At 34.7% G+C, this 22,780-nt stretch overlaps 6 protein-coding genes across 6 annotated transcripts; 3 read left to right on the plus strand and 3 right to left on the minus strand.

Moving 5' to 3' along the window:
• Positions 1-1,445: 1,445 nt before the first annotated feature.
• On the minus strand, positions 1,446-3,263 carry LOC123695659 (translocon-associated protein subunit beta). The gene is made up of 3 exons (XM_045641568.1): positions 3,150-3,263; positions 2,632-3,008; positions 1,446-1,994 (listed from the first exon to the last, which is right to left on the minus strand). Exons 2-3 carry the CDS (start codon positions 3,001-3,003, stop codon positions 1,794-1,796), a joined length of 573 nt encoding a protein of 190 aa, XP_045497524.1. The 5' UTR covers positions 3,004-3,008; positions 3,150-3,263; the 3' UTR covers positions 1,446-1,793.
• A 241-nt stretch (positions 3,264-3,504) lies between these two features.
• On the plus strand, positions 3,505-4,099 carry LOC123695771 (protein POLR1D-like). Its single transcript, XM_045641698.1, has 2 exons — positions 3,505-3,731; positions 3,841-4,099. Exons 1-2 carry the CDS (start codon positions 3,664-3,666, stop codon positions 4,097-4,099), a joined length of 327 nt encoding a protein of 108 aa, XP_045497654.1. The 5' UTR covers positions 3,505-3,663.
• A 1-nt stretch (position 4,100) lies between these two features.
• LOC123695087 (centromere/kinetochore protein zw10 homolog) lies at positions 4,101-7,375 on the plus strand. Its single transcript, XM_045640797.1, has 5 exons — positions 4,101-5,619; positions 5,810-6,016; positions 6,292-6,421; positions 6,667-6,808; positions 7,101-7,375. The coding sequence occupies exons 1-5, from the start codon at positions 4,101-4,103 to the stop codon at positions 7,314-7,316; spliced, it is 2,214 nt and encodes a 737-aa protein (XP_045496753.1). The 3' UTR covers positions 7,317-7,375.
• Positions 7,376-8,367: 992 nt separating this feature from the next.
• On the plus strand, positions 8,368-12,138 carry LOC123695297 (RCC1-like G exchanging factor-like protein). Its single transcript, XM_045641096.1, has 7 exons — positions 8,368-8,594; positions 8,930-9,108; positions 9,391-9,582; positions 9,985-10,187; positions 10,513-10,685; positions 11,028-11,192; positions 11,469-12,138. Exons 1-7 carry the CDS (start codon positions 8,480-8,482, stop codon positions 11,804-11,806), a joined length of 1,365 nt encoding a protein of 454 aa, XP_045497052.1. The 5' UTR covers positions 8,368-8,479; the 3' UTR covers positions 11,807-12,138.
• Positions 12,139-12,707: 569 nt separating this feature from the next.
• On the minus strand, positions 12,708-13,911 carry LOC123695463 (mediator of RNA polymerase II transcription subunit 27). The gene has a single exon (XM_045641325.1). It carries the CDS (start codon positions 13,897-13,899, stop codon positions 13,000-13,002), a length of 900 nt encoding a protein of 299 aa, XP_045497281.1. The 5' UTR covers positions 13,900-13,911; the 3' UTR covers positions 12,708-12,999.
• A 346-nt stretch (positions 13,912-14,257) lies between these two features.
• Positions 14,258-21,857, minus strand: LOC123697587 (15-hydroxyprostaglandin dehydrogenase [NAD(+)]-like). Its single transcript, XM_045644131.1, has 5 exons — positions 21,762-21,857; positions 15,563-15,799; positions 15,159-15,335; positions 14,483-14,643; positions 14,258-14,405 (listed from the first exon to the last, which is right to left on the minus strand). The coding sequence occupies exons 1-5, from the start codon at positions 21,855-21,857 to the stop codon at positions 14,258-14,260; spliced, it is 819 nt and encodes a 272-aa protein (XP_045500087.1).
• Positions 21,858-22,780: the final 923 nt, after the last annotated feature.

Consider the following 22,780-nt stretch of genomic DNA (forward strand, 5'->3'; position numbering starts at 1 on the left):
TGGGATTTAATATTAAAATAATATATTTTTGCCAACTCAAATACCTATCTTCCTATCGACTATTTTATATTTTGTTAAATACACATTTGCGTATTATTGCGATTTGATGAAACTAATTGCCGTGCAAAGCACGCCCATATAATATGCACCTATTTCAATAGTGATAACTCGAAAAACCTTTCAATCTCCAAAAAAAGTAAATCCCATAATAAATATCAATCTCTAAATAAATACTTTACTACCATAGGTATCTACATAATATAATTAATAATATATCTACCAGTCTCTTAGAGTTCTAGACAGTGATGTTATTATTAGAGTTTTTTAAGATGACCTTAACAACTACTTAACAAAATGTAAATTACAGGAAAGTAGGTCGAAATCTGAAACCAATATAATATTATCTGGGACCCCGGCCGTAATAATTAATGTGTTCGACTGCAGGCATCTGAAAGCGCGAAGTTTAAATCTATAATATAAAAATGAATCGCAAAATGTGTTGGTAAGCGCATAACTCGAGAACAACTGAACCGATTTCGTTAATTCTTTTTTTATTACATTTCTTGAAGTACGAGGATGGTTCTTATGTACCTAGAGAAAACGTAAAAACGTACCACAGGCGAAGCCGGGGCGGACCGTTAGTTTTGAAATAAGAATAACCATTGGCGCTGGCGCTGTTGTTGATTGTTCGAAATCGAATATTGTCGTACTTTTGTTTGATAGCAGCATGTCGGTACAAATATTGGGACAAAATATGTTGAAATTATAACTTCCGAGATTGTAACAATCAGATATTCGATCAATGAAAAAGGAAAGAATATTATGATTTTGCGTCTGGAGATAGGTAAGAAAGTGACTACTTATTCACAATGCATCTCATTCCTACGGGAAAATAATATAATAATAATATTATAATGAGCAATTAAGAATCCCATAAAATCCGATAAGTAGGTGGCGCTATTTCTTTTAATTTCCTTTGAGGATTTGATTACGCGGGCGATGCTTCGCATACTAACAAACTAGAATGCATATTCAGAACCTTCCTATATCTTTGTTCAAATGGCGTATCAAAATCAGTTGCGTAGTTTTAAAGATCTATGCGTACAGAGAGATAGTAGAAACAGAGAAAGTGTCAAAAAAATTTTTTGAATATTTTTAATAATGCAACTTTGTTCATGAACAAAGTTGTTGCATTTTATATAAAACTAGTGGTCCGCCCCGGCTTCGCCCGTGGTACATATTTCGCAATAAAAGGTAGCCTATGTCCTTTCTCGGGTATCAAAATATCTCCATACCAAATTTCATGCAAATTGGTTCAGTAGTTTAGGCGTGATTGAGTAACAGACAGACAGACAGAGTTACTTTCGCATTTATAATATTAGAATGGATTCTTTACTTTTGATGGAATTTTTTTCTTATATGTAAGAAATTAAAAAACAACACTATAAATTAAAAATCAATTTATTGTTTGTATAAATTAATAACAATGAGAATGGAGATGATTCGAAATGAGCATGAAAACTAATGTTGCGGTAAACTAAGGTTCTACATTATTTTGTGCTTATACAATCATAAAGTTTGATAAACAAATTATAAAATAGAACAGAATTTTATGTTATTTCATCAATATTAACCATTTAAATCAAGATACCACTACACTTTAATTCAAATAAATAGTTTTACTCAAATTGAGAAAACAACATGCAGAAAGAGGATCTCAAATCACAATTAACATAATTTAAAACAGAAATTCTATCAACATTAGCAATTACCTAACCTAACTAAAACTTAACCTAATGAGTCTTTTTGGGTTTCGCGAGCTTCTCATATTTGCTTTTTGATGAGTACCATAGGCCGAAGGGGATGGCCAGAGACGGCAGAGTCATGACTGCGAATGCTGCCCAGTCGAGAATGTGAGACGAGAACTTGCGGTCGTAGTCCTTGAAGGCGACAATAGCACCTTCACCGGGAGCACTGCTGATCGAGAATTGCACCTGGAAATAATTTTTTTTGCAGTTATATCTCTATTTATTTAGTTATATTCGCCAATATTTATAGTTATAATTGCTAATGTTTCTAAAAGCTCAATAGATTTTGATGAATTTGACCTGAAGATAGCTAATATCATGGGGAATAAATAACTCTTAAAGGGTAAAACAATGACAATGTCTGCCTTGAATCTTTTGTGAATCTATTTGAACATAACACAATGAACAAAAAGAGCATAGCATCAGTGAAAAATCAAGAACAGACAAAGTTGAATGGGACAACTAATTGTTTATTATTATATCATAAACAAATTGTATTATATATTGTAATTCCATCTTACAATTATAAACTTTAATTTTGTTATAACTTTAAAAAATTGAAATCAATATCTGAGGTCTCTTTTCAATTTAAAATTGAAAAATAAACCTATTCAGAAAAGTTGTAGCATACATGGCATATAAAGCATTAGGTTCAATGATTTCATTTCTTCATTTTGGTATTATATTCTAAACCAGGTGAGTACATAGCAGCTAGCTATTAGGTAAACAAATTCTTTCATAAAATTTGCCTTAGTGAAATAAAGTAGTGTATCCAGTTTTTTAAGAGAACAAGATCTTCAATTCTAGTAAGTTAGTGTCTTACCTCAGTGGAGTCTTCACTTGGCCTGTAAGTAACCTCAGCGGCGGTGAAGTTGAAATAACCGTATTTGTTCGATCTAACGGTGACTACGTGTGAAACATTGGTCTGGGGGGGAATTCTGTCAATCTCGGCTGTAAGCTGCCCACCGACAACTGCGAACACTTCTGGGTGGAAACCGTTGTCCACGAGATTCACGTCCACCGCTGGAGCGGTTCCAACATTGTACAGAGTGTATTTAATCAGAATATCCATGTTCTCCACTAAATATTTGTTCAATACTTGTTTCGAAACTAGTAGCCGAGCCACAGCTGCTTCTTCGTCCGCTACTACAGCTGCGACGATCAGAAGAACTAACGAAAATAATTTTGCAGCCATTCTTTCTGAAAATAAAAATATACGCGAGTTAGAATCCAATAAGCAATTTTGTTAGTAATATGAATTAAAATATAAGTTTTATCAATAGACAATAAACAAAATAAACGTATTTAAAGTGTTTTATCGAAAAAATTGGGTGAACATACCTTATAGCTACTTAAAATTCTAATATAAAATAAATAGAAATTTCGATGGTAGCCAACAATCGCGAAAGTGAAATGTTCCGACTTTGACAATCTTTCATACGTGGCTGACGTTTCACTCCACGCGTCGACAGCATTGGCAGTGTAAGATAAAATAATGCGTTCAATTTTTATATGAGTTTATAATACTCTTAACTTATTTATTTTTATACATTTTTATATTTTAGCAAGTTATTTACTTTTAATGGATTTAATGGATATTTAATATGATGGCAAATATGCACAATATTTTTGGTTTATAAATGAACTAAAATAATTCTTTTGATGATATCAAATTTTTTATTTAAACGCATTCATAAGATTGACAAATGACATGAAATGGAGGAAAGAGAAAACGGAGGATTTTATTGAATTTTTGTTGTTGTTGATCGGTATGGAAACAGAAATGTTTTAAAACGCTGAATTAGTTATCTTAACGAGGAGACGAGATAAGAGCAGTAATTATTTATTTCAAACTATGACAGATACACAAGATGTTACAAAAAACCCGGATAAAGAAGTGCTAGATGACGAAGCCTTAGAAAAGTATGTTCAACAATATTATTTAAATATTATATTATTTTTATTGGCTTTTTTATGGTGGTATTAAAAGTCTAAAAACTATATTTTAAATTTTTTACCCTGTCCATTACAGACTAGCAGTTGAGGAGCTAATAAGGGAAGCAGTGCAAGGTGCTGCTAGAGCTGAAATAGTTGGTCCCTCCGGTTGGGTAAAGGGTCCTCAACAGAAGACCAATAAACGTTTCCTAGTCAACACACTTCGGAATGCCGTGAGCTCCAACAAGTACAATACCTCAAGAAGTACCCATCGGAATTCTCATAACAAATCCCCTAAACACGACAGAAAACCAGAACCGACTATTAAAAAAGATAGATCAAAAAGAAAATATTAAAATGTCGGACTACGACATTGATTCTATTATTTCAAATTTATTTTCACCCGATGAAACTAATTGGACACCGTCAAAGAAAATTCCTATTATATTAAAAGAAATTGAAAAGGCTAAAGCTGAAATGAAAGTATTTTTGAACAATAACGATTTTGATATAGCAGCTGTTTTGAAAGAGGGAAATGATTTGTGTGCTGAAAGTGAGGGTCTAGTTGAAGAAATGGAGGCTTGTAAACAAGAAATAGAAACAGTGACTATCGTGGAAATTCTTAAATCTATAGAAAGTCATGATTTGATTGCCAAGGAACTAGAATCAGTTAAGTTCGCATGTAATATAGTTAATGATATTATACATTGTGGAAAATATTTAAAGGAATTTGACGAGGGAAAAGAAGTCCAGAGCTTCACAAGAGCAGTGGAAGCTGTATATGATTTACTTATGTTTGTTGAAAATCCAACTGATGGTTTCGACCAGTTGGAAATATACAGCAATGCTAAAGTTACTGGACAATTGATTTTAGAAAATATAATCCGAGATTTGTTTTTGGAATGGGACAGAATGGTTAGTTTCAATTCAAGACCTGATGATAAAAATCCATCAATTACCACAGTCACCATAACATTGGCACTGAATGAATCTTTGTTTAGCATAGATGTGTTAAATGCTTTAGACAAATGTAAGAAACTAGACGAACGGGTCAATGAATTGGCACAATTTATTATGAAGGAGGTTCTTACACCGTACATGCATGAGTATTGTCTGACTTATTCAGAAACAGATGACGTACTTGTTGTTACAGTGTCCATAGAAGATAAAAAGGACTATATGCCAACTTATGATGAAGTAATAACGAATGTTCGATTATTCTTCCATTATTTAAGCGAAAAGTTGACTGTAGAGTTTAAGAGATCAACAACAGTGATGAGTTTAATTGGTCGTCAGCTCCGTGACGAATTCACAGACATGATCGTTAAAGAAGTCTTCATTCATACAGTGCCCTGCAATATTACTGATTTACAAGCTTATAACGAAGTGACAGCAGTAATAGGCAATTTTCAAATGTTCCTATCGTCAGTGCACTTCTATCCTGAGGAGGGCTACTCTATGCTGGACTATATGGAGAATATAGACTTACTATTTGCCCTACGATCTAGCCAATATTTTCTAGAAACCGCTAGAAGTATCATGCTAAAGGATTTAAGTGTTTCAATGTCGATTGGTGTGGAAAAGGTTCCTGAAGGCGGCAAATTAAGGAGAGAAAGCGCTCAGGAATATAATGAAGCATTGGCTCTTTTGGATACAACAATACCTAGCAGTCTCTTCTATTTTCCAAGGTGTATGATATCCAAGACTGCACAGGAGTTATTAGATCATGTATATGGGGTGATGGAGCAAGCAGTTCAGTGTTCTGATGTGGTCTGCAAAAAGCTGTATAACACAGTGAGGTTGATTTTCGAGTTGTATGACGCTGTGGTGCCGTACCATCATGAGAATTTCCTGCTCACAATTCCACAATATGTTGGTGAGTAACTAACGGAAATTTGTAATTTTGCGAATATAACCTATTGTCACTGCTTATTGTATGTGATATTATGTACAATCATTTTTGTGATTTACGAAAAAATTTAATGATGGATTAACTCTCATGTTTTCTGATTATTCCTTGAATGAAGATACAAATAAATGTAAAAATCGCAACTCTGTTATTACAGCTCTCTTCCACAACAACTGCATGTACCTAGCGCACAACCTGCAAACGCTCGGAGACAAATGGATGAACCTCCTGGAGGGGCGCGAGGTGACGTATGCTATAAGCTTCGTGGACCTCGTGCAGAAGATGAGGGACCTCGGATATAAGTACTTGACGATGCAGATGCAGCAGCAACGGAAACAGATATTGGATAATATACGGACGTCTGGTTAGTGGTGTAAATTTGTCTAAAATTTAACATATTAGTTTGCTGTTAATGTTTTGCCTTTTCAAAGTTGGTATGTATGATTTAAAAAATTACACATTTAATTATTTATTATAATTTTTGTGATATTTTCGGTATGATAATTTTTTTATTATGCGACTTTATTTTGACAAAATCGTCGAATCATCGTCGTTGGTCACAGTAAAAAAAAATTCTAATATAATCTAATGTGCATAAAATAAAACGCAAGAAAATGCTTTAAAATCGTTTTATTTCAGATCTAAACTGTATAGTAGTGAAGGATGTGCTAAGCGCGAACGCAGAGGCGGCTATTCGTCAGTGTTTGCGGCAGTTGCAGATATTGAAGAATGTCTGGATAGGCGTATTCCCCTCCAATGTGTTTACTAGGTAATTTTATTTATACTTATACGAGAAATGTAAAGGAAACATAATACGATTACCGAGTTTTACTAGCTTTTGTACTGGTATTTTCAATTTATCCAAAGTGTAGTTTATATTATGAGCGTAAAAGTATTTTCTGCTGATTGTAATTGAGTATTTTTTTTTTTACTTAAAAGATGATAAAAAAAATCTATATACATATCTTCTCCATCTTTTCATCTAAATTCTAAAGTAATGAATTTTTTTTTCAGACTAATGGCAACACTTGCAACGATGTTTCTGGACGAATTGATCCATCGCGTGTGCACGGTGGAGGACATCTCCGTAGAGATGGCAACCCAACTCACTGATATGTATAACCTTGTTGTGCTGAAGATACCGCAACTATTTCATGTGAGAAATGTTTTAGTTTACAATATTTTAAATGAAATGTAATTGTGTTATTATGTTAAGTTTTCAAATATCGTTCAGAAGCAAAATGTAAAGAAAATCGCATTGCTAATATTATTTTTAGATAACACCTAGTTACAATGTTTTTAAGAAATTAATTTATGAGTTTGTTACAACTTTAAACTATTTTCATAACAGATGTTATACATATTTATTTTATGATTGCCTCAATTTAATAATTATTACAATGTTATTTTATTTATTATACTTAAAATTCTAAAATTCACATACTCAGAGACCATCGGACGTCGAGAAGAACGTACCACCGTGGCTAAAGTTCAAAGAGTTGATCTTCGTGCTCGGCGCCTCACTTCGCGACCTTGAGAGTCACTGGAAAGATGGCACTGGACCACTTGCAATTCACTTCAACACGGAAGAACTGAGGAACTTAATAAAAGCCCTGTTCCAAAATACACAATACCGCGCAAATTTCTTGTCAAAAATTAAATAGATGTCTATGTTTGTCTATGATTCTTGTATTCGGTGTTTAAATTAAAGGTGTTTAATAGCTCAATTGTTTTCATTTCTCTAGCAGTAGGTACGTGAGTACAACAAAGTCCCCCGTCTCTTCTGTCTGCGATAAATTAACAATTAATATATTTCCACCCGCGGCATCGCCCGCGCTGTCAAAGAAAAACTCGCATAGTTCCCGTTCCCGTGGGATTTCCGGGATAAAACCTATCCTTTGTCCTTTCTTGGGTATCAAAATATCTCTATACAAAATTTCATGCAAATTGGTTCAGTAGTTAAGGCGTGATTGAGTAACAGACAGACAGAGTTACTTTCGCATTTATAATATTAGTATGGATTATCAATTAACATCTCATTTTCACCAATGGATAGTGTAGATTTTGAGTTGGATTTTGATAAATAATAGGGAATATGCAAACTCGTATTAGTCTCAAATATTTTTTTTAATAAACTTTATTAGCTCCTGTTAATATTTTGTGATATAATTTAAAATTCATTGAGAAACTAATTTCTAAAAAGGCCTAAAAAGTCTGGGAAATTCAAATATATAAAACGCGACACCATTGGTCAGAGCAAACGCATGAACTATGACGTCATAATGCATAAGATATGATAAGGTACCACGTGGTACCATAGAATATGTCATTTCACATTTGACCACAGCATTTGACATAGGTATTCTATGGTTTATTTTACTGGGGTACACCCCAGTAAAATGAAAGCCTAAAAATTTAAATTCTGTGCTTAATTTATAAAGAACTAGTGGTCCGCCCCGGCTTCGCCCGTGGTACATGTTTACGTTTTCTCTCCATAAGAACCATCCTGATCCTGTTCGAATTTCCCATTCCTGATCGAATTTTTTCTAGCGTGAGGTTTTCTCGTTACGGAATTTCTCAATTTGGTCACCTGTGTTTATCACCCTTTATCACCTGTGTTTATCACCAAACTTAAATTTTAACCAAAATCCCCATCGTTGTTCAGTTAATGTCAGTTGTCAACTGTCAAGAATGAAAAAAAAGTTCAAAGTCAAAACAAAACTGCACGAAATACAAAATACAAGCAAAATACGATTTTATTTTTTCGAAATCTCATGAGTCTACATGATTATTCCGTAAATACAATATTATAATTAAAAAAGCAGAGATGAATACTTTAAAAGTACTATTCAGGAACAGAAACACAAGTATTTCTTTAATAAGCCGCACCGCAACAACCAAAAAAAAGATACACGATCCTAAGGAGGAGGAGCAATTACCAAGTAAATTTATTAAATATCGTATAAACTTATTCAATACAAAACTTTAAATTCATAGCAATTAGTTTAATAACATATTTCTGTAAATTCCTGAAAGAAGGGAATTACTGAATTACTTGTATGACAATAATTCATAGTTTAACTTATTAGAAATTGAACATTTGTACTTATTTTGTGACTATTGTGTATTAAAACTAATTGAAACTTAAACAGTACATTAATTTTTGATTTGCATACTTATTCAAGTCACCCAGTCAGAGCTTATTATTCGATTAAAACTGTATTTTGAATAATTTTAGGTATAATTTCAAGTATGTTAACTTATAAATTTTGTTCAGTATTTCAGTACCCAGTGAGTAAAAGCTCAGGTAGAAGGGTGTATGTATGGGGTCTGGCTGAGACAGGAGCTCTTGGAATTCACTTGCCGCGTGGAAAGCATAGATCCAAGAAATCGTATAAAAATGATTTCAAACTGGTTTGGCATCCAATGAGATCTACTTTTTGTGAGAGATTTGATGTAAGTATTTAAAGTTTTAGTGACATATATCATTAATAGTTAACTATTGTACTTACGAGAATTGAATATTATTTATGGTTAAAGAAGATATATTTTGAGGAGCAAACTTCTATAACTGTAATAGACCAAAATATTGGCAGGAAATAATCTTGTGTATTCAATTTAGGAAAAGATCTCTTGCTTAAACATTGCTCTTATGAATAAGTTTAAATTTAAAAAATACAATTTTAAGTTATTTCTACAAAGCTTCCTTTTACTTACAACTATTATTTTGAATTGCAGGTCACACAAATAGCCTGCGGATACGGTTTTACAGTAGCGGCAGTGAAAACAAATGAGCAGCATAAAGTATTTGGTACTGGTATCAATACAGACTCACAGATTGGATACCATGCACCAAAAATGGGACATCCTCTGGAAATGCTGCTCAGTCCTGCACCAATTTACATCCCTTATAAGTCATTGGAAAGTAAGGTGAATAAAAGTCTTAATTTTCTTAGTAAAATGATCAATAAATCACTATAAATCAAACTAAGTCACTTCCCACTGTTTGCATGTCCCTATGTATGCATCTATCTTTAAAATGACGCGATGGATATTGATGTGGTTTTATTTTAATTGAGTACCTAGTTCTTGAAGAAGGTTAAAGTATATAATTTGTTAAGCTATTGAATTTTCAAGTGAAGCTACGGAAGTAAGCACCTATAGAATAATTACCTAACTATTTTCAGTTTTAGTTTGATAGCAATAAAAAACTAGACGTCTTATGTCTTTCGCTATAGCATTTGCATTGCAATAAATAATCATATAAAAATGTTTACATAAAAGTTTATGCTGTATTTTTTTTAATAAAAGAAAATGTATATAATATTCAAGGTAATCAGCTTAGCTGCTGGTCGTGCCCATACACTAGTTTTAACAGACAACGAAGGAGTTTACACTCTCGGCAATAACGCATATGGTCAGTGTGGAAGGAAGATTAATCCCGCAGAGGAGTACCGTGGAAGCATGCATTCGCACCATATTAAGAGGCTTGGAGGCGATAATATTGTGGATGTGGTCGCCGGACAAGATCACAGGTATACTTTTTAATTGTTATTTTAAGACTTCTTATTTTAAGAATCTTTTTATATGTAAAACTATTTTCAAAATCAGTTTACTTTTTATTACATCAAGTGATTGGCATACTTAACAAATGTTCCCTCTTTATAATATTCTTATAGATTATAGTAAATTTAATGCATTGCTACTGGAATTCAAACATTCTCAGAAATCTTATTTTTAATAAAATCGCTTCGTTGCGACGTTATAGAAAGACAATCAAACACTTTTTTCCATTTATAATATTAGTTTACCATTAAACATATCTCTAATTCACTTAAACTATTATGTATTCGTTTTTAGCCTTTTCCTAACAGAATCTGGTAAAGTATACTCTTGCGGGTGGGGGGCAGACGGTCAGACCGGGCTCGGGAAGTTCGAAGCTCAAGGACCACCAGCGCCCGTGTGTGGAGATATTACCAGTGAGAAGGTGGTCAAGATTGCGTCCACTGCCGACTGTGTGCTTGCGCTGAATGGTGAGTGATCCGGCTTGAAGGACCAAATTTGTTTTGAAATAGTTTCGTGTAAATGGGTGTTCTGGGTATGTAAAATGTAAATGTTAGGACTATGTTGGCTTACAAGAGAATCTGTTTCTTGTAAAAAAAGAAAGTCAAACATGCTTACTATAATTTTATTGCTAAAAGCATTTTAACGATAGGCAATCTTAGCTGAAGGTACAGATATTTCACTTGTAACATTTTATATTATTTTCTAATGTTATGTTATAAATTAATTGAGAATATTATGAAGTTTAAGTGCTTTGCTCTACAATAAATAAATATATATTTATATATCAGATTATCTTATTTATATTTCAGACAAAGGCGAACTTTTCGGCTGGGGTAATTCAGAATATGGTCAAATACCAATGTCTACGGATCAACAGCAAGTGAACACGTCCTATGCTTTAGTGCAATTCACAAGAGGGTTAGGGAAAATAGTAGATATCGCCGCGGGTGGATCATTCTGCCTTATTTGTAATGGTAAGTATTCTTTCAATGAAACTGCACTCAACTGTCTAGAAATTAATTGGTAAAAAGTAATTTTGCTAAATATTGTTGATATGTTATTTCATAAAAAGGGCAGAATTTTTTTATGGTTTAAAAATTTAGTCAGTCTGCTAAAAAAAATCTTAATCTATTTGTTATAATCAAACATTTTAAGATTGTTTTGGTTCAATTTAGTTTTAACTTATCTGGTAAAGATTATTTTTAATATTTTATTAATTATTTCGATAAAATCTTTAAAATTCTTTACAGATCAAGGTGACGTATTTGTCTGGGGTTTCGGTTTACTGGGTCTTGGACCAAACGTGCACCACACACCCAAACCGACACAGATACCAGCACCACTATTTGGCAGGAACGAATTCAACCCAGAAAGCGTGGTGGTGAAAGTTGCTTGTGGTATCGGACATTTAGCAGCAATTACTAACAATGGAGATTTGTATACATGGGGTAGAAATAGGCACGGTTGTTTAGGTTTGGGGCATGTAAAAGATCAACACTTTCCGTTAAAAGTTGGTATCGGTGCTCATGTGCTGTCTGTGAAGTGTAGTGTCGATCATACTGTAGCAATGTGTCGGCCGTTTGCTTAGTGATTACTGATTAGTATTTAAATTATTAGAATTTTAGAAGGAATGATGTATAATTTGTATTTATACATATAATGAACTAGCTGCGCTCCGCGGTTTTACCCGTAGTGCTCCGCTCCTGTTGGTCTTAGCAAGATTCTTAGCTTTCTTCAATGAATGGGCTATTTAACACCAAAATAATTTTTCAAATCTGACCAGTAGTTTCCAAGATTGGCGAGTTCAAACAAACAAACTCTTCAGCTTTATAATATTAGTATAGTATAGATAAGTTTTGTTGTAATTGAAGTCAGTTGTGGTTTAGTGTGATTTAATATTACACAGTTGTAGGACTTACACACTGACCTCTATAACTATACGCTGGACAGGCTACTGCTGTCATTTTTTTGTGCCTATTTGAAAATCGCCATTTTGGCGCTGACGGCAACAGTGAGGCCAGTGAGGGGGAATGGAACTAATACTTGTGATGTAAAACAAATGGTTTATTATCGATAAAAACTTTTCTGATATCGACTACAATGATAGAAATATTACCGACACTATTTTTGATTCAGACTCAGATTATCCAGAGGTTAAACCTGTGTAAACAAAACGAAGCGACGAAATTTGTAATCTTATTAGTTCTCAGAACTTTCACCGGGGGCGCTTTGAATCGGCACAGCAAATAGCTGTCATTTTGTATGGGATAGCCAGTCCAGCATATAGTTATAGAGGTCAGTGGACTTACATAAAAAAATTTAAGTTATTTATATGTATAAAAATAAAATTGCCATATTACATTTTCTGTTTTTTATTTTAAATTTACATCCTATTTCCTAGATACCTTAGTCTTATGAAAATATCTTAGTTATTAATTTGTATATTTATTATAATATTGTTATGAATGTGATAAACAAACAATATTTACTACAAAACCATATTATATTATCACCATCATCAACCATATAATATTTCACATGAAGAAATCAATTTTACACATTAATCAGTAAACCATTATCAGTAAGACAGTAAAGACAGTTTGGGTTTGGACATTCCAATACTATTACAGTATCAAATTGTTCCTTCAGTATACACAATAAACAAAATATTTACACAATTCAGTTCACAATCCATTAAGCACTTCATAATAATATTTAACGTATTGAATGGGAAAGCTACCCGCGACCGCCGCCTCTCTTTCCCATTCAATACCACATGGACTATTGTTTGCACTCGTCATGAAACGGGTCAAGTGTGCGGAAGTCACGCCAGGCTGGTGGTAGCATCGAGGTGTGGTGCAGGTGACATCCACATCTCTTGCACGGCTCACTAAATAGATTCACATAGCTGTGCAACCAGGTCATAAACGAACGCACAGCCAATTCTGGAAGCATAGGGGAATAGAAGTGCAACATAGCTGCATGTGCATTTTCTGTTACCTTCCGGAACACATTGTGACGAGATTCTGTCCACAGATCTAGTGTCTCCCCATAACCTTTCACCATCACCCACTCCATTAAGAGCCCTTTGAATGCTACAACAGCTTTCAAGACGTGGCTCAAGTTGATTTGGACGACAGCATTGCTAGCGAACGGCCGCGATATCGTTATTTTCATATCATTGTAAGATCGATCTATGTTATTTATTACGTTGTCTACTTGTAACGGAGCGACGTTGTGGTTACTGTGTAGTTTCCCTCGACGTTTCGTACTGCCAGAGTTAAGGTTCGATCTTTTGAGAGAGTTTTGACTTAACAAAGTATGAGCAAACGAACTGTATTCGTGTATTTTATCCGTCCACTTGTAACTGTTTACTAACTGAGTATACAACGCTTGCCGGTCCTGTGTTGTTTCCTGACTTAAAAAGGTAGTATTACCTAAATTGAACGGTGCCGTAGGTATCGGTAAACCGTTCACTGTTTGTTCCAAATCTCGTACGTTTATATTCACATTGTTAAGAAGTTCCTGGAGTTCTAAAAGGAATTTGTCCTTTCCGTCTTCACCGTGGTCGGCTCTGAGGCCATTCGATAAGGTTTCGAATACATGACTCACGCTAGATCGTAGAGTTCTTAGAGATGTTAAAGCGGAATTTAACTGATCAACATTTATTGTTTGATTCATTTTGATAACTTGAATTGCTTATTATTGCATCGAAATTAAAAAATACGTTCCTATTGTTTAACAAAATGACAAATGACAATTGACGTATGACTAGTGTCTATGTATAATGTCTATCAAAATCATTCAATGTCACAAAATAATGCACCTAGTGGACAAGGTATTTTGAAATTTGAATACCGATTTTCTTCGTAAAAATATTGATTACACCTTGGATTATACAAACATAATTGGTGTATTTAGTGGTAAAATAATAAAGTTTGGTTAATGATTTGAATGATATTTATTACATAAGGTAGGTATTTAATAAAATATCACGTAACAAGAAATAAATTTTATTCAGCCATTTGTTTGCGTTTTTTCAAATATTGACTTTTTCACCCATAACTTCGAAAGCTTGGTCTATATTCTCAGTGATATCGCAAATTTGTCCATTGTTCACAAGCCAGACGCTTCCACTTTCGCCATTTGTGAAACTCTCAACCACTCCTTTAGCTGCTACTTCGGCACTGTATAATAAAATTGAAATTAATAATTTATGGAAAGTATTAAAATTTAAACTTGCCTTGATTACGTAACGACTTACGATTGGAATGGACTTCTTAAGAGAATTTTACTCATCGTTTGCTCAGTGTCGCGAGTTATTTGTTCATCAAAGCTTTTCGATGTGGATACTATATTTGTCTGCGTAACTCCGAAACAAATTGTGATCACCCTCACATTGGTTCTAGAATAATATTCTTTAACCTGCGTAAAAAAAATATATGAAAAAAAAATATATATTACTTATGTACTTATTACATAAACGTAAAACTTGAAAACATTGGAAATAATCATTTTAAATTTCTTTATGCTTGTTCGATTTCATGAATAATTTGGAAAGCTTTTTGCATGTAGATATTATTATTACTTACTTACTCTTAATAAAGAATAAAATAAAATAAAGTTTATTTGACTCAGAAACAAACACATGGAATATACAGATCTAATTTGCAGGTACATACATTTTGTTACAAACAGAGTTTAAACAATGACCCCTATGCTAGGTTAAACCTGTGTTATAGGGGTCATTCATACATAATACATTATTATATTTATATGTACATTAAAGTAATATTAAAAGGGTGAAAAAACTATAATACCTGTGTTAATTTAAGTCTCAAATATTTACATTTTCATTCATAGTGTATACGGACACAGGCCGCAATGTAGGTAAGTATAGTTGCAGAAAAAAAAAGGAAATCTGACATAAAAGAACTCACGCCAATTGAAGTTCCAAAGTGGATCAAAGCACTCTTGATTGCTCCGTATAAGAAAAGACCAGGAGTTAACCGAATAAGACCGCAGATAGAAGATACATTGATGATGGTGCCTCCTCTACCACCTTTGTCCTTACGCATAAACTCGATTCCTCTTATTGATGAAGTTATAACTGCAGTCTAGTGAATGTGAAAAATATGTGCTTAATTAAATGATAAAGATTTTGCGTATATTATTTCATATCATAATGACCTTAGCTTTGTGAATACAACATTCGGTTTTTTCAAATCCGATGAAATTAAGATTCGGCAAGTCGTGTCTCCGTGTGAACAGTGTGAACGTAGGGTTACGTTTAACCTGTGGTTTAACATCCAAAATATTAAATTTAACAATATGTTTTACTTACGAAATTTATATCGATTTGTTTTTTATACATTTCAAATGATTCGTCAGCTATGCCAGCATTATTAACTATAACATCAATATAATCGTACTCTTTGGTGACTTTTTCGAATGCGCCCAGTAGTTGATCTTCCTTACTAACATCACATTTTATCAACTGTATTTTATCTTTGCCATATTTTCCCGCCAACTTATGTACCAAGTCATTCCCTGCGCTTTCATTGATGTCTAAAATTGTCACCTGTTAAAAGATCTCTTTTAAAATAGCTCATTTCATGAAAAATATATTTGCAATTCTGTAAAATGGAAAATCCATACTTTATTAATATTACAAATGCGAAAGTAACTCTGTCTGTCTGTCTGTTATTCAATCACGCCGTATCTAACTACTGAACCAATTTGCATGAAATTTGGTATTGAGATATTTTGATACCCCGGGACAAAGGATAGGTTTTATCCCGGAAATCCCACGGGAACGGGAACTGTGCAGTGTGTTTTTCTTTGACTGCACGGGCGAAGCCGCGGGTGGAAAGCTAGTAAAATATAAAAGAGAGTCAATAGTGAGTCTGTGTAGTGAGCACATTCATATCCCCTCTCAATATCAATCTCGTTTCTAATCCCTATCCTTACTTATCAATAATTGTATTTAATACTAGCTGTGCCCGCGACTTCGTCCGCGTGGAATAGTGACTGCATAGTAGTTACTACTTATTTTAAATTATTGAGTAAACACAGACTACCATAAATAATTAAAAAAACTGTAAGTAAAATTTATTACTAAACTGAGCTAAACAATACAAAAAAAATGCCTTATTAATTTTCTACGTAAAATTTCTTTTAAATTATGTCATATTATTTTTAGGCACCAGGGGGGAGGGGAGCAAATTTCTTTTCCTTCCTTCCTTGTATGGATGTTTTTAACTATGTATCGTGCAGCAACTGATCAGCTTAATCGATACTCAGTTTTTATCAAATCCAGCACAAAATCCAAATCAGATCTTTCCTGAAGATCTTTTCTCACGCCTGTAGGTAGTAACTAAACCGTTTAGACCGTGCAATAAAAATTAAATAAAAAAAAACAGCGCTACGAAGAAAAGTGCATGCATAGAAAAAGGAATAAATAATTTCACAAACTTCCCGAAGATTTTTAAAAATAAATACCATTTTAAATATTTATAAAAAAAAAACAAAGTCATCGGGGCTGCCATGCCAACATCATCATAATATACCTCATTATCAAAATACATATATGGTACTTAATTTTAAAGATCGTCGGGAAGTTTGTAAAATAATTATTTATTCCTTTCGGTTTCTTATTTTCATGTAATATTTTCAAGTGAGCGAGACCTACCTCTACCTCCATATTACATTCCTACATCATATTGATATCTATAAGTTTGTTGCTCCTTGACATCTTTTAAGTTGGGCCGTAACCGTGCACAAATTGTAATGGACCACAGTGGCAAAAGAAGTGGTATACTTAGGAAAAAATATTGCCAAGGGCCAGGCCTATGTAGCTTTGAGTAGAGTTCAAAATTTCCAGGGTGTGGCTATCCTCTCGCACCCATATCCCCTCTTCTTTCACAGACTTTCAACCCTTCCCTTTCCATCCCTAGTAAATGGCAGAACCGATTTTGATGTAAACCATATCTAATTGTACCTATATGTACACGTCATATCCTGTAGTTTGATGCTCCATTTGGTTTATTTATCCCCACTGTCACCCCTAAAAAGCCCTAAATGTAATAAACGGATGAACCGATTTCGATAAAATATGACTAATTGTAATTCACACGTTGCCCTTTCATATTTTGATATGCCGCTTGAGTATATTATTTGACCACATTATTCATTCCCACTTTTACCGCTGTAATCTAATAAATGGATAAACCGAATTGGATAAAAATATAACTAAGTGTACTTCACCCGTTATGCAATTTTATTTGATATGTCACTTGGGAATATTTGACAACATTCGTTTTATAAATATAAATTTATAAAGAATAGAAAAAATTCGATCACGAGGCGGGACTCGAACCCGCATCCTTCGCGCCATTCCGGGGCGGATGCCTAACCAACTCAGCCACTCGTGACCCGCCCGAGTAATCGAATTTATTCTATCCTTTCAGTTTTATGTGTCTTAAGGGACACACCGCGCGCCATCTATTGAAATGATTTAACAACCATCTCAACCAATTTTTCTATTCTTCTATTTTTCTATTCTTTATAAATTTATATTTATAAAGCATTTGAATGCCATAAAAACCAAAAAATATAAATTCAAGAAAAGGTCGTGTTCCATCGTTACAATATTGTATTCACTGAAAAGTGCTTCATATTGGTTGAGATGGTTGTTAAATCATTTCAATAGATGGCGCGCGGTGTGTCCCTTAAGACACATAAAACTGAAAGGATAGAATAAATTCGATTACTCGGGCGGGTCACGAGTGGCTGGGTTGGTTAGGCATCCGCCCCGGAATGGCGCGAAGGATGCGGGTTCGAGTCCCGCCTCGTGATCGAATTTTTTCTATTCTTTATAAATTTATATTTATAAAGCATTTGAATGCCATAAAAACCAAAAAATATAAATTCAAGAAAAGGTCGTGTTCCATCGTTACAATATTGTATTCACTGAAAAGTGCTTCATATTGGTTGAGATGGTTGTTAAATCATTTCAATAGATGGCGCGCGGTGTGTCCCTTAAGACACATAAAACTGAAAGGATAGAATAAATTCGATTACTCGGGCGGGTCACGAGTGGCTGAGTTGGTTAGGCATCCGCCCCGGAATGGCGCGAAGGATGCGGGTTCGAGTCCCGCCTCGTGATCGAATTTTTTCTATTCTTTATAAATTTATATTTATAAAGCATTTGAATGCCATAAAAACCAAAAAATATAAATTCAAGAAAAGGTCGTGTTCCATCGTTACAATATTGTATTCACTGAAAAGTGCTTCATATTGGTTGAGATGGTTGTTAAATCATTTCAATAGATGGCGCGCGGTGTGTCCCTTAAGACACATAAAACTGAAAGGATAGAATAAATTCGATTACTCGGGCGGGTCACGAGTGGCTGAGTTGGTTAGGCATCCGCCCCGGAATGGCGCGAAGGATGCGGGTTCGAGTCCCGCCTCGTGATCGAATTTTTTCTATTCTTTATAAATTTATATTTATAAAGCATTTGAATGCCATAAAAACCAAAAAATATAAATTCAAGAAAAGGTCGTGTTCCATCGTTACAATATTGTATTCACTGAAAAGTGCTTCATATTGGTTGAGATGGTTGTTAAATCATTCCAATAGATGGCGCGCGGTGTGTCCCTTAAGACACATAAAACTGAAAGGATAGAATAAATTCGATTACTCGGGCGGGTCACGAGTGGCTGAGTTGGTTAGGCATCCGCCCCGGAATGGCGCGAAGGATGCGGGTTCGAGTCCCGCCTCGTGATCGAATTTTTTCTATTCTTTATAAATTTATATTTATAAAGCATTTGAATGCCATAAAAACCAAAAAATATAAATTCAAGAAAAGGTCGTGTTCCATCGTTACAATATTGTATTCACTGAAAAGTGCTTCATATTGGTTGAGATGGTTGTTAAATCATTTCAATAGATGGCGCGCGGTGTGTCCCTTAAGACACATAAAACTGAAAGGATAGAATAAATTCGATTACTCGGGCGGGTCACGAGTGGCTGAGTTGGTTAGGCATCCGCCCCGGAATGGCGCGAAGGATGCGGGTTCGAGTCCCGCCTCGTGATCGAATTTTTTCTATTCTTTATAAATTTATATTTATAAAGCATTTGAATGCCATAAAAACCAAAAAATATAAATTCAAGAAAAGGTCGTGTTCCATCGTTACAATATTGTATTCACTGAAAAGTGCTTCATATTGGTTGAGATGGTTGTTAAATCATTTCAATAGATGGCGCGCGGTGTGTCCCTTAATACACATAAAACTGAAAGGATAGAATAAATTCGATTACTCGGGCGGGTCACGAGTGGCTGAGTTGGTTAGGCATCCGCCCCGGAATGGCGCGAAGGATGCGGGTTCGAGTCCCGCCTCGTGATCGAATTTTTTCTATTCTTTATAAATTTATATTTATAAAGCATTTGAATGCCATAAAAACCAAAAAATATAAATTCAAGAAAAGGTCGTGTTCCATCGTTACAATATTGTATTCACTGAAAAGTGCTTCATATTGGTTGAGATGGTTGTTAAATCATTTCAATAGATGGCGCGCGGTGTGTCCCTTAAGACACATAAAACTGAAAGGATAGAATAAATTCGATTACTCGGGCGGGTCACGAGTGGCTGAGTTGGTTAGGCATCCGCCCCGGAATGGCGCGAAGGATGCGGGTTCGAGTCCCGCCTCGTGATCGAATTTTTTCTATTCTTTATAAATTTATATTTATAAAGCATTTGAATGCCATAAAAACCAAAAAATATAAATTCAAGAAAAGGTCGTGTTCCATCGTTACAATATTGTATTCACTGAAAAGTGCTTCATATTGGTTGAGATGGTTGTTAAATCATTTCAATAGATGGCGCGCGGTGTGTCCCTTAAGACACATAAAACTGAAAGGATAGAATAAATTCGATTACTCGGGCGGGTCACGAGTGGCTGAGTTGGTTAGGCATCCGCCCCGGAATGGCGCGAAGGATGCGGGTTCGAGTCCCGCCTCGTGATCGAATTTTTTCTATTCTTTATAAATTTATATTTATAAAGCATTTGAATGCCATAAAAACCAAAAAATATAAATTCAAGAAAAGGTCGTGTTCCATCGTTACAATATTGTATTCACTGAAAAGTGCTTCATATTGGTTGAGATGGTTGTTAAATCATTTCAATAGATGGCGCGCGGTGTGTCCCTTAAGACACATAAAACTGAAAGGATAGAATAAATTCGATTACTCGGGCGGGTCACGAGTGGCTGAGTTGGTTAGGCATCCGCCCCGGAATGGCGCGAAGGATGCGGGTTCGAGTCCCGCCTCGTGATCGAATTTTTTCTATTCTTTATAAATTTATATTTATAAAGCATTTGAATGCCATAAAAACCAAAAAATATAAACATTCGTTTTTTTTTCATTCCCACTTTTACCCATAAAAAGGTATAATATGATGAACCGATTTTGATAAAACATGTCTAATTAAACTTTACACGTCATGCCCTTTCATATGATATGTCACTTGAGTATATTTTTGACAAATTCATTTTTTTATTAAGTACCACTTTTATACCTATATTAAAAATTAAAATTAAAAATTAAAAATATATTATAAAGGAGAAAGTTTGTATGGATGTATGGATGTATGGATGTATGGAAGTGTGGATGTATGGATGTTTGTTACTCTTTCACGTAAAAACTACTGAACCGATTACAATGAAATTTAGCACACATATAGAGGGTAACTTGGATTAACACATAGGATAGTTTTTATCCCGGACATCCCACGGGAACGGGAACTATGCGGGTTTTCCTTTGCAAACGCGGGCGAAGCCGCGGGCGGAAATCTAGTATTAAATAAATGGATGAACCGATTTGTTACTGATAGGTCGTTCACTTTCATTTAATATATCACTTAGGTACTTATATTTGACAACTTTCGTTTTTTTCATTCCCACATTTACCCCTATAATAATATACCTAGGTATAATAAATGGATGAACCGATTTTGATACACTTTATCAAAGAACCAGCGTCGGAAAATATGCTGCCTAACTAAAAAAACCGCATCTAATTCGGATTACCTGTTAGCGAGCTACGGTGGCACAAACAGACACACACACACAGACACACATAGCGGTCAAACACTTATCACCCATCTTTTTGTGTCGGGGGTTAAAAATATAATACGACATAATTTAAAGGACATTTTATGTATAAAATTTACCTAGAAGTAAGAATAATTCTAATTTGCCCAACCCCCCCCCCCCCACCCTTGGGCACTTTCGATATGATCACTTGGACATTTACATGAATAATAATTGTAACAGATAACTTACGTTTTATCGTACAGTGTATAGAATGCCTTAGCAAATGTTCGCCGTGAATACTTAAATGGTCAAGAAAGTGAAAGAACATAGGCCACCTTTTATCGCGAAATATGTACCACGGGCGAAGCCCGGACGGGCGACCGCTAGTGATGAATAAAACACACAATTTTTTTTTCAAAAAAAAAAAATAGACAGGTCTTTACTTGCCTTTGCACCTTCATGTATAAATGCCTTTACAACTTCAGCTCCAATACCATTAGCCCCGCCCGTCACTACAGCTACTTTATTTTCTAGACTATTCATATTGAATATTCCAATAAAATAAAAATGTTTTTAAAGACAAAGTATACGCCGGCTACACAATGTGAAATGTACGCTGGTGATTTCCTTACAATTAATTTATAGGTATTATATAGGACTGTTAATGACTAAAAATGATATCTCTGTGAATAATTTTTAAAGTTCCGTATGTTTTTAAGCTATTGCATAACTTCTATCGCGGGCCTTGAGCGCGGGGACCGAATCGAGAAATTCCGTAACGAAAAAACCTCACGCTCCCCACTCCGACGGGCGGAGGTGTGGCTTGAAGGCATACCTAGCATGCAATAGCTTTACCGCGGCAGTCCCCGAGTGCTACACGTCGTTTTTAGGGTTCCGTAGCCAAAATGGCAAAAACGGAACCCTTATAGTTTCGTCATGTCCGTCTGTCCGTCTGTCCGTCTGTCCGTCTGTCCGTCTGTCACAGCCGATTTACTCGGAAACTATAAGTACTACAGTGATGAAATTTGATGGGAATATGTGTTGTATGAACCGCTACAAAAATATGACACTAAATAGTAAAAAAAAGAATTGGGGGTGGGGCCCCCCATACATGTAACTGAGGGATGAATTTTTTTTTTTCGATGTACATACCCGTGTGGGGTATCAATGGAAAGGTCTTTTAAAATGATATAAAGTTTTCTAAAAAACATTTTTCTTAAAGTGAACGGTTTTTGAGATATCAGCTCTCAAAGTCGTAAAAAGTATGTCCCCCCCCCTCTATTTTTATAACTACGGGGTATAAAATTCTAAAAAAAATAGAGGTGATGCATGCTAATTAACTCTTTCAACGATTTTTGGTTTGATCAAAGTATCTCTTATAGTTTTTGAGATAGGTTGATTTAACTGTAATTTATTATATTTGCTGCTACGGAACCCTTTGTGCGCGAGCCCGACTCGCACTTGGC

Source organism: Colias croceus, chromosome 1 (assembly GCF_905220415.1).
Source record: "Colias croceus chromosome 1, ilColCroc2.1".
Taxonomy (NCBI): Eukaryota; Metazoa; Arthropoda; class Insecta; order Lepidoptera; family Pieridae; genus Colias; species Colias croceus.